The 16,516-nt window shown below is 42.4% G+C and overlaps 1 protein-coding gene across 2 annotated transcripts in view; it reads right to left on the bottom strand.

Moving 5' to 3' along the window:
• The window catches only part of arl10 (ADP-ribosylation factor-like 10), a 29,615-nt gene that overhangs the window by 11,511 nt on the left and 1,588 nt on the right, over positions 1-16,516 (bottom strand). For both annotated transcript variants that reach the window (XR_014876297.1, XM_085173732.1), the window contains exons 2-3: positions 10,611-10,794; positions 3,529-3,704 (exon numbers count right to left, since the gene is read on the bottom strand). Coding sequence is in view for 1 of the 2 variants with exons in the window: in XM_085173732.1 (XP_085029858.1) it covers positions 3,529-3,704; positions 10,611-10,794 (360 nt within the window). In the remaining variant the exon portion in view is untranslated. The remainder of the gene's footprint in view (positions 1-3,528; positions 3,705-10,610; positions 10,795-16,516) is intronic.

The raw sequence follows: 16,516 nt of genomic DNA, 5'->3' as shown, positions 1-16,516 counted from the left end.
GTTTTGATTGAATAATTTTTGACTTCTGAGAAAAGTCTGCATGATAAATAACAATGTCATTTTTAGCTTAAACAACTTTTTGACAGATTTGGTTATTATTTTTAGGACTCTATCTTCAGATTATAAATATGGACACTCCAAGTGTCTGATAAGTAACATATGATATTACCTTATTTGTGAATATGAAAACTAATGAAGCCATAACATCAAACACGGGTAATCATCCGTGCATAAGTGGTTTAACTCTAAAAATAGGGAATGATTCTGACATTTATTTGAACAGTACAGACCGTTAAATATACTTTGCTATATTCTCACGTGAAACACGCTCCTCCCGAAAATGACACGGTTATATGTCATCCAAACATCTAACAGCCTTTTATCATTCAACTAAACTTTTTAACTGGAGCTTACACATCGTGCAACTAAACGTTTGATCTGCAAATCACCCAAACTGCTGGGAATTGTTGCATTTGTTGTACTTTCTGATGTAAAACTTCAAAGCTTTGCAGTTCAACCTGATGAAAAATCTGAATTCCTGTACACGTTCGTATCAACAGGTTAATTAATAGGTCTATTCTCCATTCTGTTTGATGATCCAAATTTCCTTATTAACTTCACAGATGAAAGCAGTAAAAGTCTGCTCATTTTACACCTGTAGAGCCTCTTGATCTTTTAAACATGACGTGACCTGATGTAACCGGACTGCGGCTGTTCTGCGAGGTTTCAGGTAAGTTTTTCTTCTTAGTACTCAAAAAAACCTGACAGCACTGCGAGGATCGAGCTGCAGTGATCCAACATTAAATGTGACTAATATTCCTTTGTTCCCTGCGGTGTCATGCATAATTCCACACACTGTGAAAGGAAATATGAACTGAGGAGGAAATGTATTTCAGGACTCTGATGGATCTTCCTCTTCTGGTTATGAACTTAACTGCATGCATATTTCAACCTCTGCACGGCTGCTTTCAGCTAACTGTTATTTTTGAAGGAAAAAAATTATTCACGCTTCATTACGTCCATACGTACACGGGGATTTTGTTTAAAAAAGAAAAATCCCATCCACGCGTGCAGTGAAAAAATTACGGAGCCCCGCAAGGGACATGGGAGAAAAAAAATTAAGACGGACTTTTGCGAGATCTTGCAAAAAAAAAACTCAGCAAAGGTTTTAGCCGCATTCTTCGAATGCCGGCTTGAAGCCGACCGGGAGGTCGAGGTACGATGTGCCGGGAAAGCGGTGTTCCTCCTGGCTGTAGTAGGTCTCGACGCTAACGGGAGGTCGAAGCCCGAAGAATGCGGCTAAAAGTTTTGCGAGATCCCGAGTTTGTTTTGCGAGATCCCGCAAAAGTTTTGCGAGATCTCGCAAAAGTCCGTCTTAATTTTTTTTTCTCCCATGTCCCCTGCGGGGCTCCGTAAAAAATATCTCCGTCCACATGTAAATGCAAAAATCAAAGTCAAACGCTGTGAAGAACTTGCCACATCCTAACCATGTGGAAATGTTGGCCAATCAGAAATCTAGAAGCCTGGGAGGGAAAGCGTAAACAGAGTTTTGTGCCCTCACCAAACCTTACGTTTTTCTGGAAAGGCATCTAATTTTGTGTTACTTTTCTAATGCCTTCATCATTTCAAATGTTCATAACTAAAGACAGTATTTTGGATTTTGCCTCACTGGCTCTCTTGGCCAAAGTTTATTCGATAAAGAAAGAAACTGAAAATTTTAAATTAGTCTGAGTGATTCATAATCACAAGTCACAGCGCTCTGAAATGTGACTGGTGTAGACTCACAACTTAGGAATGGACAAAATGCACACAGCATACATTAATTAAATTTTAAAAAGATTAAATTTATTCAAAACCGATGACGACCTTGGCGCCAGGATTTGGTTGTACCTGCGTTTGTAACAGCAACAGTATTTTGTCTCTATCCGGCATTGTAGAAATTCATCTGACATAAACAATAACGTGGCGCACAGCGTGACGTCAAAAACGGCGCACACCTTTGACGTTGCATGACTGAGTCTTTTCCTCTTCCACATGTAAACGCAAAAACAGAGTTTTAGAAAATCTCCAGCCTGGCAGGAGTTTTTAAAAATATCAGTTTTCAGTGACCCAAACCGCCGTTTACATGTGGACGAAAGGTGTAAAGGCATGGAACAGGCTGAGTTTTCTAAAATACTCGTGTCTGTGTGCACGTAGACTTACACACACGTACACGGGTATTTTTGAAAACGGAGATTTTCCGTTTTTGTTTTAAAAAATAATCCCGTCCACACGTAAACACAGAAATGAAGGAAAACGCTGCTAGGAACATGCCAAAGCAACAGGTGGCGCTATATTCCTAACCGTGCAGAAATGTTGGCCAATCAGAAGTCTAGAAGCCTCGGTGGGAAAAAGTAAACAAAGCTGGAGCATAGAAGCAGAACCGAGTGGTATGTGTGGAGGGACAGTAACTGTGTGTGTATATGTAAGCATTTAAACACTGCAGAGTACAATTAGCAGTAATAGTATTGTAGAAATTCATTTCACCGAAACAATAACGTGGCGCACAGTGTGACGTCAAAAAATGCGCACACCTTTGACGCTGCGTTTTCTCCGTTTTCCTCGTCCACACGTAAATGCAAAAACGGAGTTTTCAAAAATCTCCACCCTGGCCGGAGTTTTTAAAAATCTCTGTTTTCAGTGACCAAAAACGCCGTTTACGTGTGGACGAAAGGTGCAAACACATAGAAAAATCTGCGTTTTCAAAAATACCCGGGTACGTGTGGACGTAGCCTTAGCCTTCTGGGGTATTTTTACATTTATCTCTATACATTTCCATATAATCCATAAATGACTTACATTTTGTATACTTATGTGAAAAATGTGTCTACATATAAAAAAGAAAAGAAATAAAAGACATCATATTCTGTATATAAAAAGTTTGTCAAATAACTTGAACACCATCATGGTTATAAATGTCTGCTACACAGATTTTTAATTGATTGGTGTTTTTTTTGTTCTTCCGGGTTGCTATTGAATTCCATTAATTTCCATATAATCCATAAAAAAATTAGATAATCTCTGGCTCTCTTCCACAGCATCCTGTTTTCCTTCTCTCACCCCAACCGGTGGCAGCAGATGGCCCCGCCCCTCCCTGAGCCTGGTTCTGCCGGAGGTTTCTTCCTGTTAAAAGGGAGTTTTTCCTTCCCACTGTCACCAAAGTGCTGCTCATAGGGGGTCGAATGATTGTTGGATTCTTCTCTTTATGCATTACTCTAGGGTCTACCTTACAATATAAAGCGCTTTGAGGTGAATGTTGTTGTGTAATTAAAACTGAATTAAATACTGGTCTTTGCTTTAGTTTTTAAGAACATAATATAGTTTGAAACTTGAGGTTTAATGTCTGAAACTGCAGAAAATTAGTTTCCATAATTTTCATGTCCCCTAAAACTTTATAAGTTACTATCTTTTATTCAGCACAGCATTAATGGAAATCAACGGTTGCTTGAAATGATAAAAACATAAAAAGACGTCTGTTTTATGGTTTACCTGCTTGTTTCCCAGGACGACCACAGGCAGCTGGGGCTCCACCCTCAGGAGGCGGTGCAGTTCAGCTTTAGCCAAAGGGAGGCGGCTTCTGTCAGACGAGTCCACCACGTACACCAGAACGTGAGTCCGTCTCAGGTAATCTGACCAGTAGCGCCGCAGATCCTCACCACCACCAACTGCAGCACAGAAAACACACCGCAGACATTTTTGATTGCGTCGGCGATGTCATTTTCCACCTGAAGTGCGCGAGTCATCTACCAGACGGTTGGACTTCTCTATGTGATCTTCAAGCTTGGCTAGTCTTTAGACATTACTGGACAACACATAATAAAAACTGGTTGTTGTTGAGCAACACCCGGCCTGCAGGCTTCAGTATCTGTGGAGGATTCAGCTCCTGAAGCGATACACAATTCTCCTCAGCAGGAGTTTTCAAAATTAACAAACAAGCACGAGACATTGGTTTACTGTCGCTCCCTAGAGGGGATCTGTTTGCCCAAAATAAAAAGGTTTTATTTTTAAGTGTGTACCAGTACACATAACACTGCGTTTAGAGAAAAGGAGGCTGTTTGTCCATTGATTCATACAAAAAAACAACAACAACAAAAATTGTCAGCCAAAGAAACACAGTATCCCAACACATCCCCGACTGACCGCCATGCTCAAGGCCAGGAAGGCTTTCGGTTAAATAAAAGGACAGATCGATCCGCAGAATTAGATACGCTGTTGGCATCCCCACAAATTGGCCACAGATTAATTTCTCATCTGCACCGGACTGAATGCGATCTGATTTTCACCGAGGGATGAAACAGGCTGCGACGGCACTCAGGCATTATTTATATCCACAGTTCGCTCCTGGGCAAATTAGTCTGATTCCTTTTTTCCATCTTGTTGCCTCCAGACATGATATGTTAAAGAGGCTCAGAGTAAAATATGACAGTGCAGCAGCGATTTCTCTTCATTTAATGGGTCAGGGTTTTTTTTTTTTTTTCATGGAATTTATTCAGTTTTTCTTGTTTTCCTGCAGCTCAGAGGCTCAGATTATTCGTAGTTTTGGGGGAAATACATTAGTATTGATGTGGTTTTGGTTGAACTTTATATTTTGTTCCCTTCTTGAAACTTTTTTTATTTGTTTTCCTTTCCTTGTGTTCTTTTCCAGAGACACTATAAATAATTGAGGACACATCTCATTTATAATGTGTGCAGGCTTCTTGGATTAGTTTGGCTGCATGAAACAGCAGCAGCTCAGTCATCATGATTTAAACATTGAGGAATGTGAGGATTCATTTTGCTTAGGCTGTTTAATCCATTCACATTTTTAATTTTTAAAATGGAAGTCAGTGGTTGGTTATCGAGCAACATCAAAGTGTAACATTTTTAATGGCGTGACTTGGAGTTTTGGGCCATTTTAACACTTGTAGTTCAGTTACGTTGACCAGATTCAGTTGATGAGTCTATAAACTTTAGCTTTTCCTCACACTTTGATTTCCTTCCACACAGAGTGAACTGCAAGCCAAGCCCAAAGGCTTTCAGCTCTAACTTCTATCTTACAACTGGTAGTTTGGTCGGTTTGAGGTTGGATCACATTCTCGCCATAAACAAACCAGATCGAGTCCTCCAAACTGGGCTATACTGAACCAGAGTTTGACTTGGACGGCCTAAAGGGTGCAGGTGTGAAAATACTCTGACTAGGCCACCACTGACTTCCATTAACTTCTGTACAATCTGGGGGCGACCGTGGCTCAAGAGTTGGGTGTTCGTCTTGTAATCGAAAGGTTGCCGGTTCGAGCCCCGGGTTGGACAGTCTCGGCCGTTGTGGCCTTGGGCGCGATATGGCAGCCTCACTTCTGTCAGTCTGCCCCAGGGCAGCTGTGGCTACAACTGTAGCTGCCTCCACCAGTGTGTGAATTAATAGTGGAATTGTAAAGCACTTTGCAGTGTTGCCAACTCCTCAGTAAGGAAAATCGCTATTGGCTGTCCTAAAAGTCGCTAGAAGTCGCTAAATGACGTCATCACCTAATTTGCATAATTGGTCATGCTAATGTAATTGTAACCTACGTTGTTGGAGAGAAAAATAACATCGTGGAAGAGACATAAAGTGAGTAAAAAACGTCCTAAATGCATTTAGAATTTATTTAGAACTACAAATTAAATTTCTTTTAGCAATTATTGTTTTTTAATGTCACAATTCCAACCCTGCTCCTTTATCCGGGCTTGGACCGGCAAAAGTGACCCGAAATTGGCACTCTGGTGGAGTTACTTTGTGTGTGTGTGTGTTTATAAGTAGTTTTAAACCTTGTGATCCACAAAACAGCATAAGAGTAAAAGAAGAACTGACTGCGTTACAGTCAGTGCAGGAGCAGCGGCTTCGCTCATGCGCGGTTCATTTGCAGTTTGGACGCACAGGTGTGAACATCTTCTGCAGCTGGGGGAGGACTATCCTCCGCCCGTGAGCGCTTTAGCATGGGCGAGGTGCCTCCAATAACACCAGAAACAGTCGCCAGATTTGTCGCTAGTCGCTTTTTAGAAAAAAAAAAGTCGCTAAGGGGGTCTGAAAACTCGCTAAATATAGTGACAAAGTCGCTAAGTTGGCAACACTGGTGTTTTGAGGTTCTCGAAAAGTGCTATATAAATGCAATCCATTATTATTATTATTATTTTAATCAATAAACGTAAATTGATACTGAAATATAGAAATTAACAAAAATCAAACGTTGCCTAGAAATGTAGCTCCAAATGTCCAGTGCTTTGGAAAACATTTAGCTGTGCTCTAAAACGTTTAGACCTCACTGGACTCCATCCATGTGATTTAATCCCACAGCTAATTACCAGTGTTGGTCATTACTAAGTACAGTAACAGTTAATACACCAGTATGTGAAAACTCTCTAATCTGAATATTTTTTTTATCCTGAAATATAATTATTGAATTTTCAAATTTGCTGTTTTACAAAACAGCAGAAAAAATAAAGGACATCATAATTTTGTGGTCAAGATGTAAATTACAGTTTTTACTTGCATTCCTGAACAGAAAACTTTGTTTTAGTGGTTGAATGTTATGCTTGAATAATTTGCTGGCTCTAACTTGAATATAAAATCCTGAATCCAGTTAGTTTTTTCACTCATAAATAACAATTTAGGGGTTACTTTTTTTTTCTTCTTTTTTACATATTTCTGGGGGGGAGGGAGTGTTTCCTGTTTTTATGACTAAAAAAATCTATTAAGAACGTTAATAAATTTTACATATGAACGCATATTCACATGCATTTCACATGGTCCTATGCTTAAATGCATCCTGTGCACTTTTAGACTTTGGTTGTTTTTTAAACCGTTATAAGCAGCCATTCACTTCCATTAATTTACATATCATCAGTAAATCAATGAGAAAACTTATCAGTTGTTTCGTTATCGTTTCCATAAGATCTATAAATCAACCAAAATACTCAGTTATGTTGTGTAATCCATCGACCTGAGCATGAAGTTTTCCTTTTATTTGGTTTTTCTTGCTTTCTGGGATCACAGAGGAAACAACTCAGTATTGATTTGTTTTTCTTTCCATTGTTTTCAGTGGAACTGAGTAATTAGAGTAATTGAGAACACATCTCATTTTTAAATCTACTGATGTACAAGATTCTTGTATTTGTTGCAGCGTGATCTAAACCTGGAGCAATGAGACCAATTGTAATATAAAAATGCCTTCATAAGGTAAAGTATAAAGTAAGAAGAAAAAACAACCATCTACAGCGTTTCAGTACCAACACTGCTTGTACCAAACACAGTCACAGGTCACATTTGCTAGAAAATCAGTTTCCAGCTTCAGTGGTTTGGAAAGTCTGCAGCAGAAGTGACCTCCGGCTGCAGGAACCAGCGGTGCTCGACGGCCAAACGAATCACTGCTCACAGCGGCGAGTAAGACTTTAGGTCCTAACTGCCTCTGAATCCAAGAGAGTAGCAAGAATTCATTAGTGCTGGACCTAATGGGAAATGTTGCTAGGAAACTGGGGAGTGCTGTACTATAAGCTTATGTGATGTGGCAGCAATAAATACCTGTTTACCCGATGCAGTATGGAGGCCGGACCCGGCGCTCGGCGGCGTGAGCAGCTTGTGTTTTATTGTCACGGCGATCGCAACGGGATGCTGGTCCTGCTGCTCTACAGGCCACCTTATTAAACACTCTCCCACGTGTGCGCGCAGTCAACACCGAGTCACACGGGTGTGAATGATGTGGGCGTGTGTCTGTACCCACCTAACTGCTTCAGCTACAGGCCTGACGAGGAATTTACACCTGATTTTACAGCCAGAGTTCGACTGTTCCACCCAGATTTGTCGTGTTGATATCTTGTCACATGATATCTCAGTTCAAATCTTGGTGTTTAAGTACAGAACCTTTTAACTTGTTATTCTCCAAAAGGTCTTTAAAGTTTGCCTAACTCTGTAGAGTTAAAGTTATATCTGTTATACATGTATCACAGACCGCTGTATCTGTATCGCGGTCTCGGGTTTTTGTGGTGTTTGTTTTGATTTTATTCTTCTTTCAGTCTCCCCAGAGTTTCCATGCCTTTGCCTTCCTCTGTCTTCTTCTTGCCTTCATCATCCCTGTTTGTTTTGGATAATCTCATTTCCTGTGCTTTTACTTCCTTTCTTCGTCTGCTCTCTTTTCCGCCTGCCTCCTCTTCTCCGTTTCTTCGTTCCTTTGCTTCTTTGCCTTTGTTACCTCTGTTCGGACACTATTTTTTAAGTAATTACATTTCAGCACATGGCAACACAATTTGTTTATCAAAGCTTGTAAAGTAGACATGCCATGCTGAAGGAAAAAGCTGAGGATTTAGGGCCTCACCACTGACAGTTTCACTTCCCTTTCACACAAAACTAAATCTCATCATCAGCTCAAAGCCTAAAACTACTTCTCCATCTGATCTGGTGTTAGTTCTTTTATTTATAATTCCCCCGAGGACTCCATAAAGAGATCCGTGCATCGTACTGCTTCTCACCTGTCAGCCTGCCTGTGAGTCAACGTCACCGAGACAAAGACACTTTAGACATTTAATGCACAGACCCGCTGAAGTATTGTGACTGTGTGGGTGGCGGTGTGAGCTCTTCTTACTTTCGCGGATGAGAAAAAGATTAGTGGCGCCCACCGATAGCAGTGTTCAGATTAGTGAGCGTGACACATTCCTCTAAATACATCGGCCAATCACGGCTGACCACGCATGTTGGCTGAATGCAAAGCAAAGTCATTCATGTTATTATTAGTGGAGCACTAAAGTGATGGATTTATTGATCCCGCCAGCAAACGTAATGCAATCTCACTTTACCACCATAGTGTGAAATTAAACAGAAATACACTTTCCAGGCTTCTTTGTCACAGTCAACTTTCGTGATACCTTAACACTGAACTTTCCAGCCGCTAAACAAATAATAATAAGAGCCATTGCCAGAGATTGCCTTGTGATTGCCTTTGTGTTGGCAGTGATGGATGATCTGAGCTTTCAGGGAAGAAAAACAACTGAATTTGTAGATCAAATCTCCCTTTAAGTTCAACTCAAACATAAAGCCAATGGAGTTACTTACCAGCACTTAAAGCAGATCAATTATGGACATTACCAGCTTCACGTTTTCATACTTTCTGGACCAAACAAAACTGTATGAACATATTTTTCTGTTTTAAATTTCTTTTACACCACTTGTTATTTTTTGAGAACATCTTGTTGCAAGCTTGGAAATATTCTAATGTTAACAAGCTAAAAGCCTTTGGTTGTTTGTACTTCATCAAGCCAACTATGAGCAGGGAATCCAACATTACCCAGCATGCTAGCAACCAAAGCAATGACAATGAGGAATTTGGTGCAGCACCCTCTTTGCCAGGGTGTCGGTGACCAGTAAGGATGGGTACCGGTATCTGGTGTTTTTTTTACCTGACCTCACACCGAGCACATCTACTGCGGGTGTGGTGCCTGTTATCGACCCGGAGTTAGCAACGTCCCCCAAATACCCGAAGAGGAGAGTCCTGGCCCCTAGCCCTGCCAGTGTAGCAGAAATGATGAGGATGATGATGCAGCAGCAGCCGTTCTTCTCTGCGTGAGTAGCTTAATGTTGTTCGTGTGTAATTTACGTTGAGTAGGCTAACCACGTTATTACATTAATGCATGTAAGGTGAACTAGCAAACACTGTTGTAGCTACATGCGGCTGTCTTCTTGTTTGATGGCAGATGCTCCCTTCACCCTGGCCAAAAAGGCTAAAATGACCAAAGAAAAAGTGGAAAACAGTTAAACATGAGAGGTTTTTGGACAAAGTTTGTGTTTTTTCCATTGTTTAAGCTGCTTCCAGCCAAGAGTGATCCCATATATGCCCCATAGCTGCAGAAAAGGCTAACATTGTTATCTTTTTACAAAAAAACAGCTGAACATGAGAGGTTTTTGGACCAATTTTGTGTTCTCCATTCTTTAAGTATCGGATAAAACCTAAACAATACCCATCCCTAGTGACCGGTCTCTGGGCCTGTGTGAATGGAGCTTTATGGGTCGATTTCACAGGAACGGACAGCAAACGAACAGCAACTGCACAGTGAATATAATTTAAATCGACTGGTGGTTACCACATGGTTGTCAACTGGTCTCTAGGCCTGTGTGACTGTAATCTAAGATGCTAATCTGTATGTTTAATTAGTGTTAGCATCATCTTGTGCTAACTGATGCTAACAGTGGTAAAGGTTAATAAAGGGTCTACCTTAACAAATGTCAACAAGCTAACGAGCTAAACACTTTCAAGTGGCAGAGATGTGCTAACATTAGCACACACTTATCTCCATAACTTGATAATGTTTAAAAAAAATCTGCAAATTTCATTCACCAAGTCTGAGCTCTCACAACTTCATGCTAACATTTTATGAATCTGGTTTTCCACAGTGTGTCTCCGGCATGTCTGCAGAGCTGTTTGATTCAAGGCAGTTTTATGAAACAAATGGCCAACTGAAATGAACAGTTGGGCTCTTTCCATTTCTCATTTCATGCTGTTTGATAAAACATCAATGCCCGCTAGACTCCACACAGAGCAGTGTTTGATTAGGACGGATAAAAGGAGCCTTACTCTCCAGGAAGTCGAGCTGACAGGCGGGGGCGTTGAGACTCATAAAGTTGAAGCCGCGGGTGGGCCGGCACCGGCCTCTCTTAGCCGCTGAATCCCCGGGGGTCAAACCCTGTAGCATGCTGCTCTTCCCGGCCCCGTCCAGACCGAGTACCAGGACCTGGCGCTTCCCACGCTCCTCTTCCTCCTGCAGGCAGACCGCAGAGCTGTTAATGTTTGCAAACGCTTGGAAATGTTGAGTTGAGGCAAAGATTAAACACATCACTTATTCAACACAGAGTGAGGGTGAAGCCTTTGGTTTCTGGAGATTTGTGTTGCACTTTGAGCTTAACAAGCAAATCATCAAAATACAGGAAATATATGCACAGTGATGGGGCAGGTTGGAGGGCTTCGGACATCAAGGAGAACATTACGACCAAATATCACCTCCAGGAGTGAACATCGGTTGTTCTAGTGGAAAAACTCTGCAAAGTCAACACTCAGAACATGGTTGAAGGGTGTTTCTCTGGTCTCTCCTATAAGCCAGGTCAAGTCTGCTCAGGTCCCAGTGACGTTAATTTTGTCGTCAGACAGTGAGTGAGTGCTGTGAGGATGTCCATCTGTCCGCCTGTATTTACTACAGGCGATGCATGTGTCCCAGGCAACAGACTTCAATCAGACTAATGCCGGGCTCACGCTGTGCGATTTTTGGCCCGTTTTGAGCCGATTTTTGAGTCGTGCGACCGTTTTGGCGATCGGCCCGATTTTGGCCTTCATCGTGCGTCATGCATCGTGTAGTATATGTGGGGTAACGAGAAGCGATTAACACCTCACGACCAGCTCCCGATCATCAATCGCTTGGTCGTAATGGTGTCACCGCAGCTGCTCACACTGCGCACGCGCAAACACAAATGTCAGCGAAAAAGACGGCGCAGCACGGCAGTGCAGCGTGTGATCTGGACACAAGCGATGGAGGCACTTGTAGAACTTTGGAAAGCTCATCCGAGCCTTTTCGATGTGGCCTCACCAAATTATCACGACCACAACAACCGTGAAAATAGTTGGATTTACATCGCTGCTCAATCACAGCTGCCTGATCATGTTTTTCATTAGCAATTTAGCAAAGTTGATGGTGGCGTGTGTGTCTGTGTGAGTGAAAGACAGAGAGGGAGAGCGAGCGACAGAATTTCTGTTATAACCTTCATTTTATGGACGCACAGTGTGAGCACTCAGATCGCATCAGAGCATCGTGACCTACGAACTTCTAACCCCTGCGAGTCAATCGTGCAGTTTGAGCAGGAGCTGAATTGCGCGACTGACAAAATCGCACAGTGTGAGCCCAGCATTAAAGAAGTTTAACAATAATTCCAGCTGTCCGAGCCTACGACAGAGTGTAATCGAGGCCTTACTTTTTATATTTTCATGTACCGGCCGTTACAAATGCAGATACATACAAACAGCTGAACGGATAAACTGGTCCAGCTCTACCTTCAAACACCACGACGAGCTGCTTTGGATGTTTCTGTCGAGCTTTAACTTCTAATATCTGTTTACCGTTTGGGTCAATTGGTTTGCATCTTATTTCACACGCACTAGAATTTAAGTTTAAACTAACAACGCCGGCTTTTTGCCTCCTAGAAACAGGTGGAAATAATTCAGCTCTATTCGCTACATTGCTGCCAGTTTCAGTAGAGCAGAAAAGGCTCTCTGCTCGGAGAGTCTTTGAGTTCAGAATTGATTAACAGATACTGAGAAAAGTCAAGAGTCCAAAGATAGCTGGTGAGCATGTTTTTCTGGGCCACCTGGAATATGACACATCCCAGACACGTGTTTGTCTTATTGTCACATTTGTTAAATTCACCATTCTGGACGTTTCAAGAGCCTCACCTTGGCTGCAGGAACCTAATAAAGGACAAAGCCAAACTGCAAAAGCAGATAACCGAGTAATGAAATGATGTTCGCACAGCTCTGGTTGGATCAAACCTGACTCTTCTGCCTTTCAGCTAGAAGCAGGTATTTTAACTTGATGTTTGTGTTTTTCACACCGGGTCGCCTCTTCAAATCAAACTGAATGCATTAGACTTTTGGGAATTTGGCACTGAAGACTCCTCATAATGTGCAGGAATATGAATCAGCTTCTGCAAACCTCAAGGGGCACCGCTCGCGATATTATACTTTAATGAAAGAGCAGGCATCCTTTTATTACTTTTATTTCAGGGCAGATTTGTCTCAGCGAGCCTTCTGCGTACGCAGGAATAAAGAAGCGCGAGTCTCAGAAAAGGCTTCAAACGTCGACGCGCTCTGAAAGCGCCTCAGAGGCTCGGGGACGTCACGGCCCCTCTGAGATCCTCACACGTCAGTCATCTCCTCTTTAAAAGTCACACAAGGTTGGTCTTTATTCATGCCGTGTGCTGATGTGCAGCCGCAGCTCTGTAGAGGTTAATTACCAATTCATATCAGCCCTTTTAGAGCGCAGATGTGTCAGCTTCCTATTAAAAATACCGCTTTGCTGATGGATCATCAAGTGCTAAAATTACTCCTTCAGAATCAGTTAATTTGATTCCCGAACAGATGAAACCACCTCATAATTACCCAGCAAGCACTGCAGAAACAGGCCAGATGAAGAGTCTGGGATATTTTGATGATAGATTGCGTTTCTTCTGACGTCTTTCTGGCTGTAATCGCCGCCTGGTGCTGCCGGATAAATGCAGCAGCAGATAAACAAGGCTGCTTTGACAGCTCTGAAGCTCGCCTCCGTGTTTTTCAGGCTGAGTCGGCCCACTGGGAGATCAACCTCAAACCCTGACAGCACAGAAGCCTCACTGTGGCTGCTGAGGCTGCAGAGCCGCTGCTGCTCCTAACAGGGCGCGCCGTGCCTGCATCTCCATCGTCTGATTGGCTCCTACCTGGACTGCACGCGTATTCAAATGATCTAATATGACTTTAAGTGAAACCAGCAATTCAATCATCTCCTGTTCCCTCTGTAACTTTCTCTTTAAACTTTTTCTTGTTGCTTCAGACATTTCTCATAAAAACTGGTGACACTGAATCGATTTCTTTTGCTTTGCTGCCCCGCGGGGAGGTTAAAGAGTCCCGGCTCGGCTGCAGATCAGCGCTGCTGGATCTGACAGAGGTTTAACGTCTCTCTCAAGGACACTCCACCCAAGCGGACGCTCAGCAACGCAGCAGCTTCCCACCGAGGGAGCGGTAAAGCCAGCTCGCCTGCAGCTCTGAATAGCAAGTAATTCTGCGGTTTACTCAGAGAGGAGGCAAAAGGAGCCGTCATCCTCTAACGACGCCACATGCCGTCGGCCGCTCGTGTTCCACGACTTCTCCTGTGATTACATGTGACTTCCTCTCTCTCGCATCTACTTCCACTTCAGTGATTTCACTGCAGCCAGTACCATCAAGCATCGACTGAGGGTTAAAAATGCTTCCTCCTTCCCAGGAAATGGAAGTCAAACTCAAGTCTGAGCTTCGCCTGGAATAACAGGAAGTGACAGGAAGGCTCTCTGCAGCTTTATCAACGCCCAGAAGTCGAGAGTCCAAAGATAACCAGAAGTTTTGGTTAGAGAGCCAGCTTGTGACTCGCTGAGTACTTCCTGACGGACGTGTTAATAAAGTCAGTGAGAGCTGGTTTTAGTTTTAACCTCTTTGACCTAAAGAACCTCAGCTCTGAAACTGAATTAAATAGAGCGTGAGCTTTGAGTTTGTGACCATCCAATAAAAACCTGGCAGACTGAGACTCTTCGCCAACATATTGTCAGCTGGCAGGAGGTAGGCCTGGTGTCATGGAAAGAAATGGACATCATCTCACATGTACTTCCTAAGAAAACTGCAGCTTCATGGTGAAAGCCTGTGACCCGATTCACAGCATCTTCGAGCCAAAAAGCAACAAACTGGGAGATGAATTCAGCCGAGAAGGAAGGCGGAGCATCTTGCCTCGTCACTGAGCTTATATCCATCACCGTGAGATAATGTGGGGTGATGTGGCGTCACCAGCGGTGAACAGAGGTTTCAGAAAGTCTGTGAACCAAAGAGAAGAACGCAGCTACGCCACAACACGTGTAATCAGCCCAGTTTCAGTGATGGCTCTGTAAGGCCGAGCTTTAAACGGGCTCTGTGAGACCTGTGGAAGTACGTTCAAGGATAAAGTCAAGATCAAAAACTTTGCATTTACCTCAGGACATTTCTAGTTTTATTAAAGGCCACAAACGAGCAGAGGCTGTCAGACAAAGGTCTGTGAAACAGACCGCTGGGAGCTGACTGTCTGCAGCCTTCCTCTGGAACTGCAGTGAGAATATATTATATTCCTGGACTAAATGTCACACAGGCTAAAATACTCGATGTGGACTGGCTGCGGGCTTCATCCTCACCAAGCTGTATGCGAAAACGCTGTTGAGACGTTACATTTGCAGTGAAATCGTGCCTGTAGAGCTTTTATCTGGGCCTCGCTGAACCTGAATTTGACACCTCTGACTTATGACGCTGCGATATTTTAAGACCAGATGAAACTCCCATACCACTGCACCCTGACACAAAGCAGAGTGTGAGCACACACGCCTGTCGATGTATGAATACTAAACGTAACGCATCAACTCACGCTTACATGAATCGCACCACATCGAGATACTTGTGACCGTGTTCCCATAATTGAGTTTTTCCTGGTTTAAAGGGTGATAACGTCCACAATCTGAGGCTGTTGGACCCATTATTCACGTTCAAGGCCAACAAGTATTATTATTTTTACCCTTAATCTCACATTACACACTAAAATTACACGTTCTTATGAGCTTTACTTTGAGAATAAAACTACTCAGTAAGGTTTGGAAACTACAAATTAAGGGCAATAAATCCCTGGATAGTTTTAGGTGACTAATTAAAGCTACTCGTTTAAGTTTAGACAATTAAAACTACTCTCATGTTACATTAAGGTAAAGAAAATAATTCTGTTAGGTTTAGGTAGTAAAACTAGTTGGTTAGGTTTAGGTAGTGAAACTGGTCAGGTTCAGACAATTAAAACCTGGTTAGGTTTCAGTAACAAAACTAGTTGGTCAGGTTTAGACAATTAAAACAATTCTGTTAGGTTTCGGTAAATAATTAAAGCTACTTATAAAAGTTTAAGCAATTTAAACTACTATTATGTTACATTAAGGTAAAGAAAAGTATTCTGTTAGGTTTAGGTAGTAAAACTAGTTGGTTAGGTTTAAATAATGAAACTATTTAATTATGTTTAAGTAGTGAACCTATAATTAAAACTGCTATTATGTTACATTTAAGGAAATAAACTTATTCTGTTAGGCTTGTGTTGTGAAACTACTCGGTTAGGTTTAGTTAAAGTTGTGCTAACTAACAACAAAAGGACAACACGTGTCTTGTACGTGCACAACAGATTAGATTCTTATAAGTTTGTCACATTTTCACTGCTAGACATTTCTGTGGAGTCTGGAGACCATCGCAGTCACGGGTACCTGAACGCCTCTCGAATGTGGCAGAACTGCACAAACGATTAATAATGTCAACACAGAGCAAATCTCAGAGGAACAACTTAACAACAACGAATGTGCCTGTAGAGACGAGGCCGCGGAGTCACAGACGATATGAAAAAGTGGGATTAAGATAAAGATAAAGGCCTCGGAAACATTGTCTACCTAATAAAATAGCGAAAGAAAGAGCAAAACGAAGTGCTCCTGTGGTTGTTTGTCGCTCTGTAAATGAGCGTGTCCTGCCCTCCCACCTGCTCTGACTCCTTGGGGTCAAAAACACGCTGTTAGTCCCCCCCCTGCTTTCCCAAGACATGATTGGAACGAATCCCCAGACTGAAACATTTACATCTCCTCTGTGGCGAGCCGCCGGCAGACGCCGGCACTATCCCCCGAAGACGGGCTGAGCCAGATAAACCAGGCTGAGCCCATTACAGGCTGCTGCTG

Source organism: Neolamprologus multifasciatus, chromosome 10, assembly GCF_963576455.1.
Source record: "Neolamprologus multifasciatus chromosome 10, fNeoMul1.2, whole genome shotgun sequence".
Taxonomy (NCBI): Eukaryota; Metazoa; Chordata; class Actinopteri; order Cichliformes; family Cichlidae; genus Neolamprologus; species Neolamprologus multifasciatus.
This window is presented reverse-complemented; position numbering and strand designations above follow the sequence as displayed.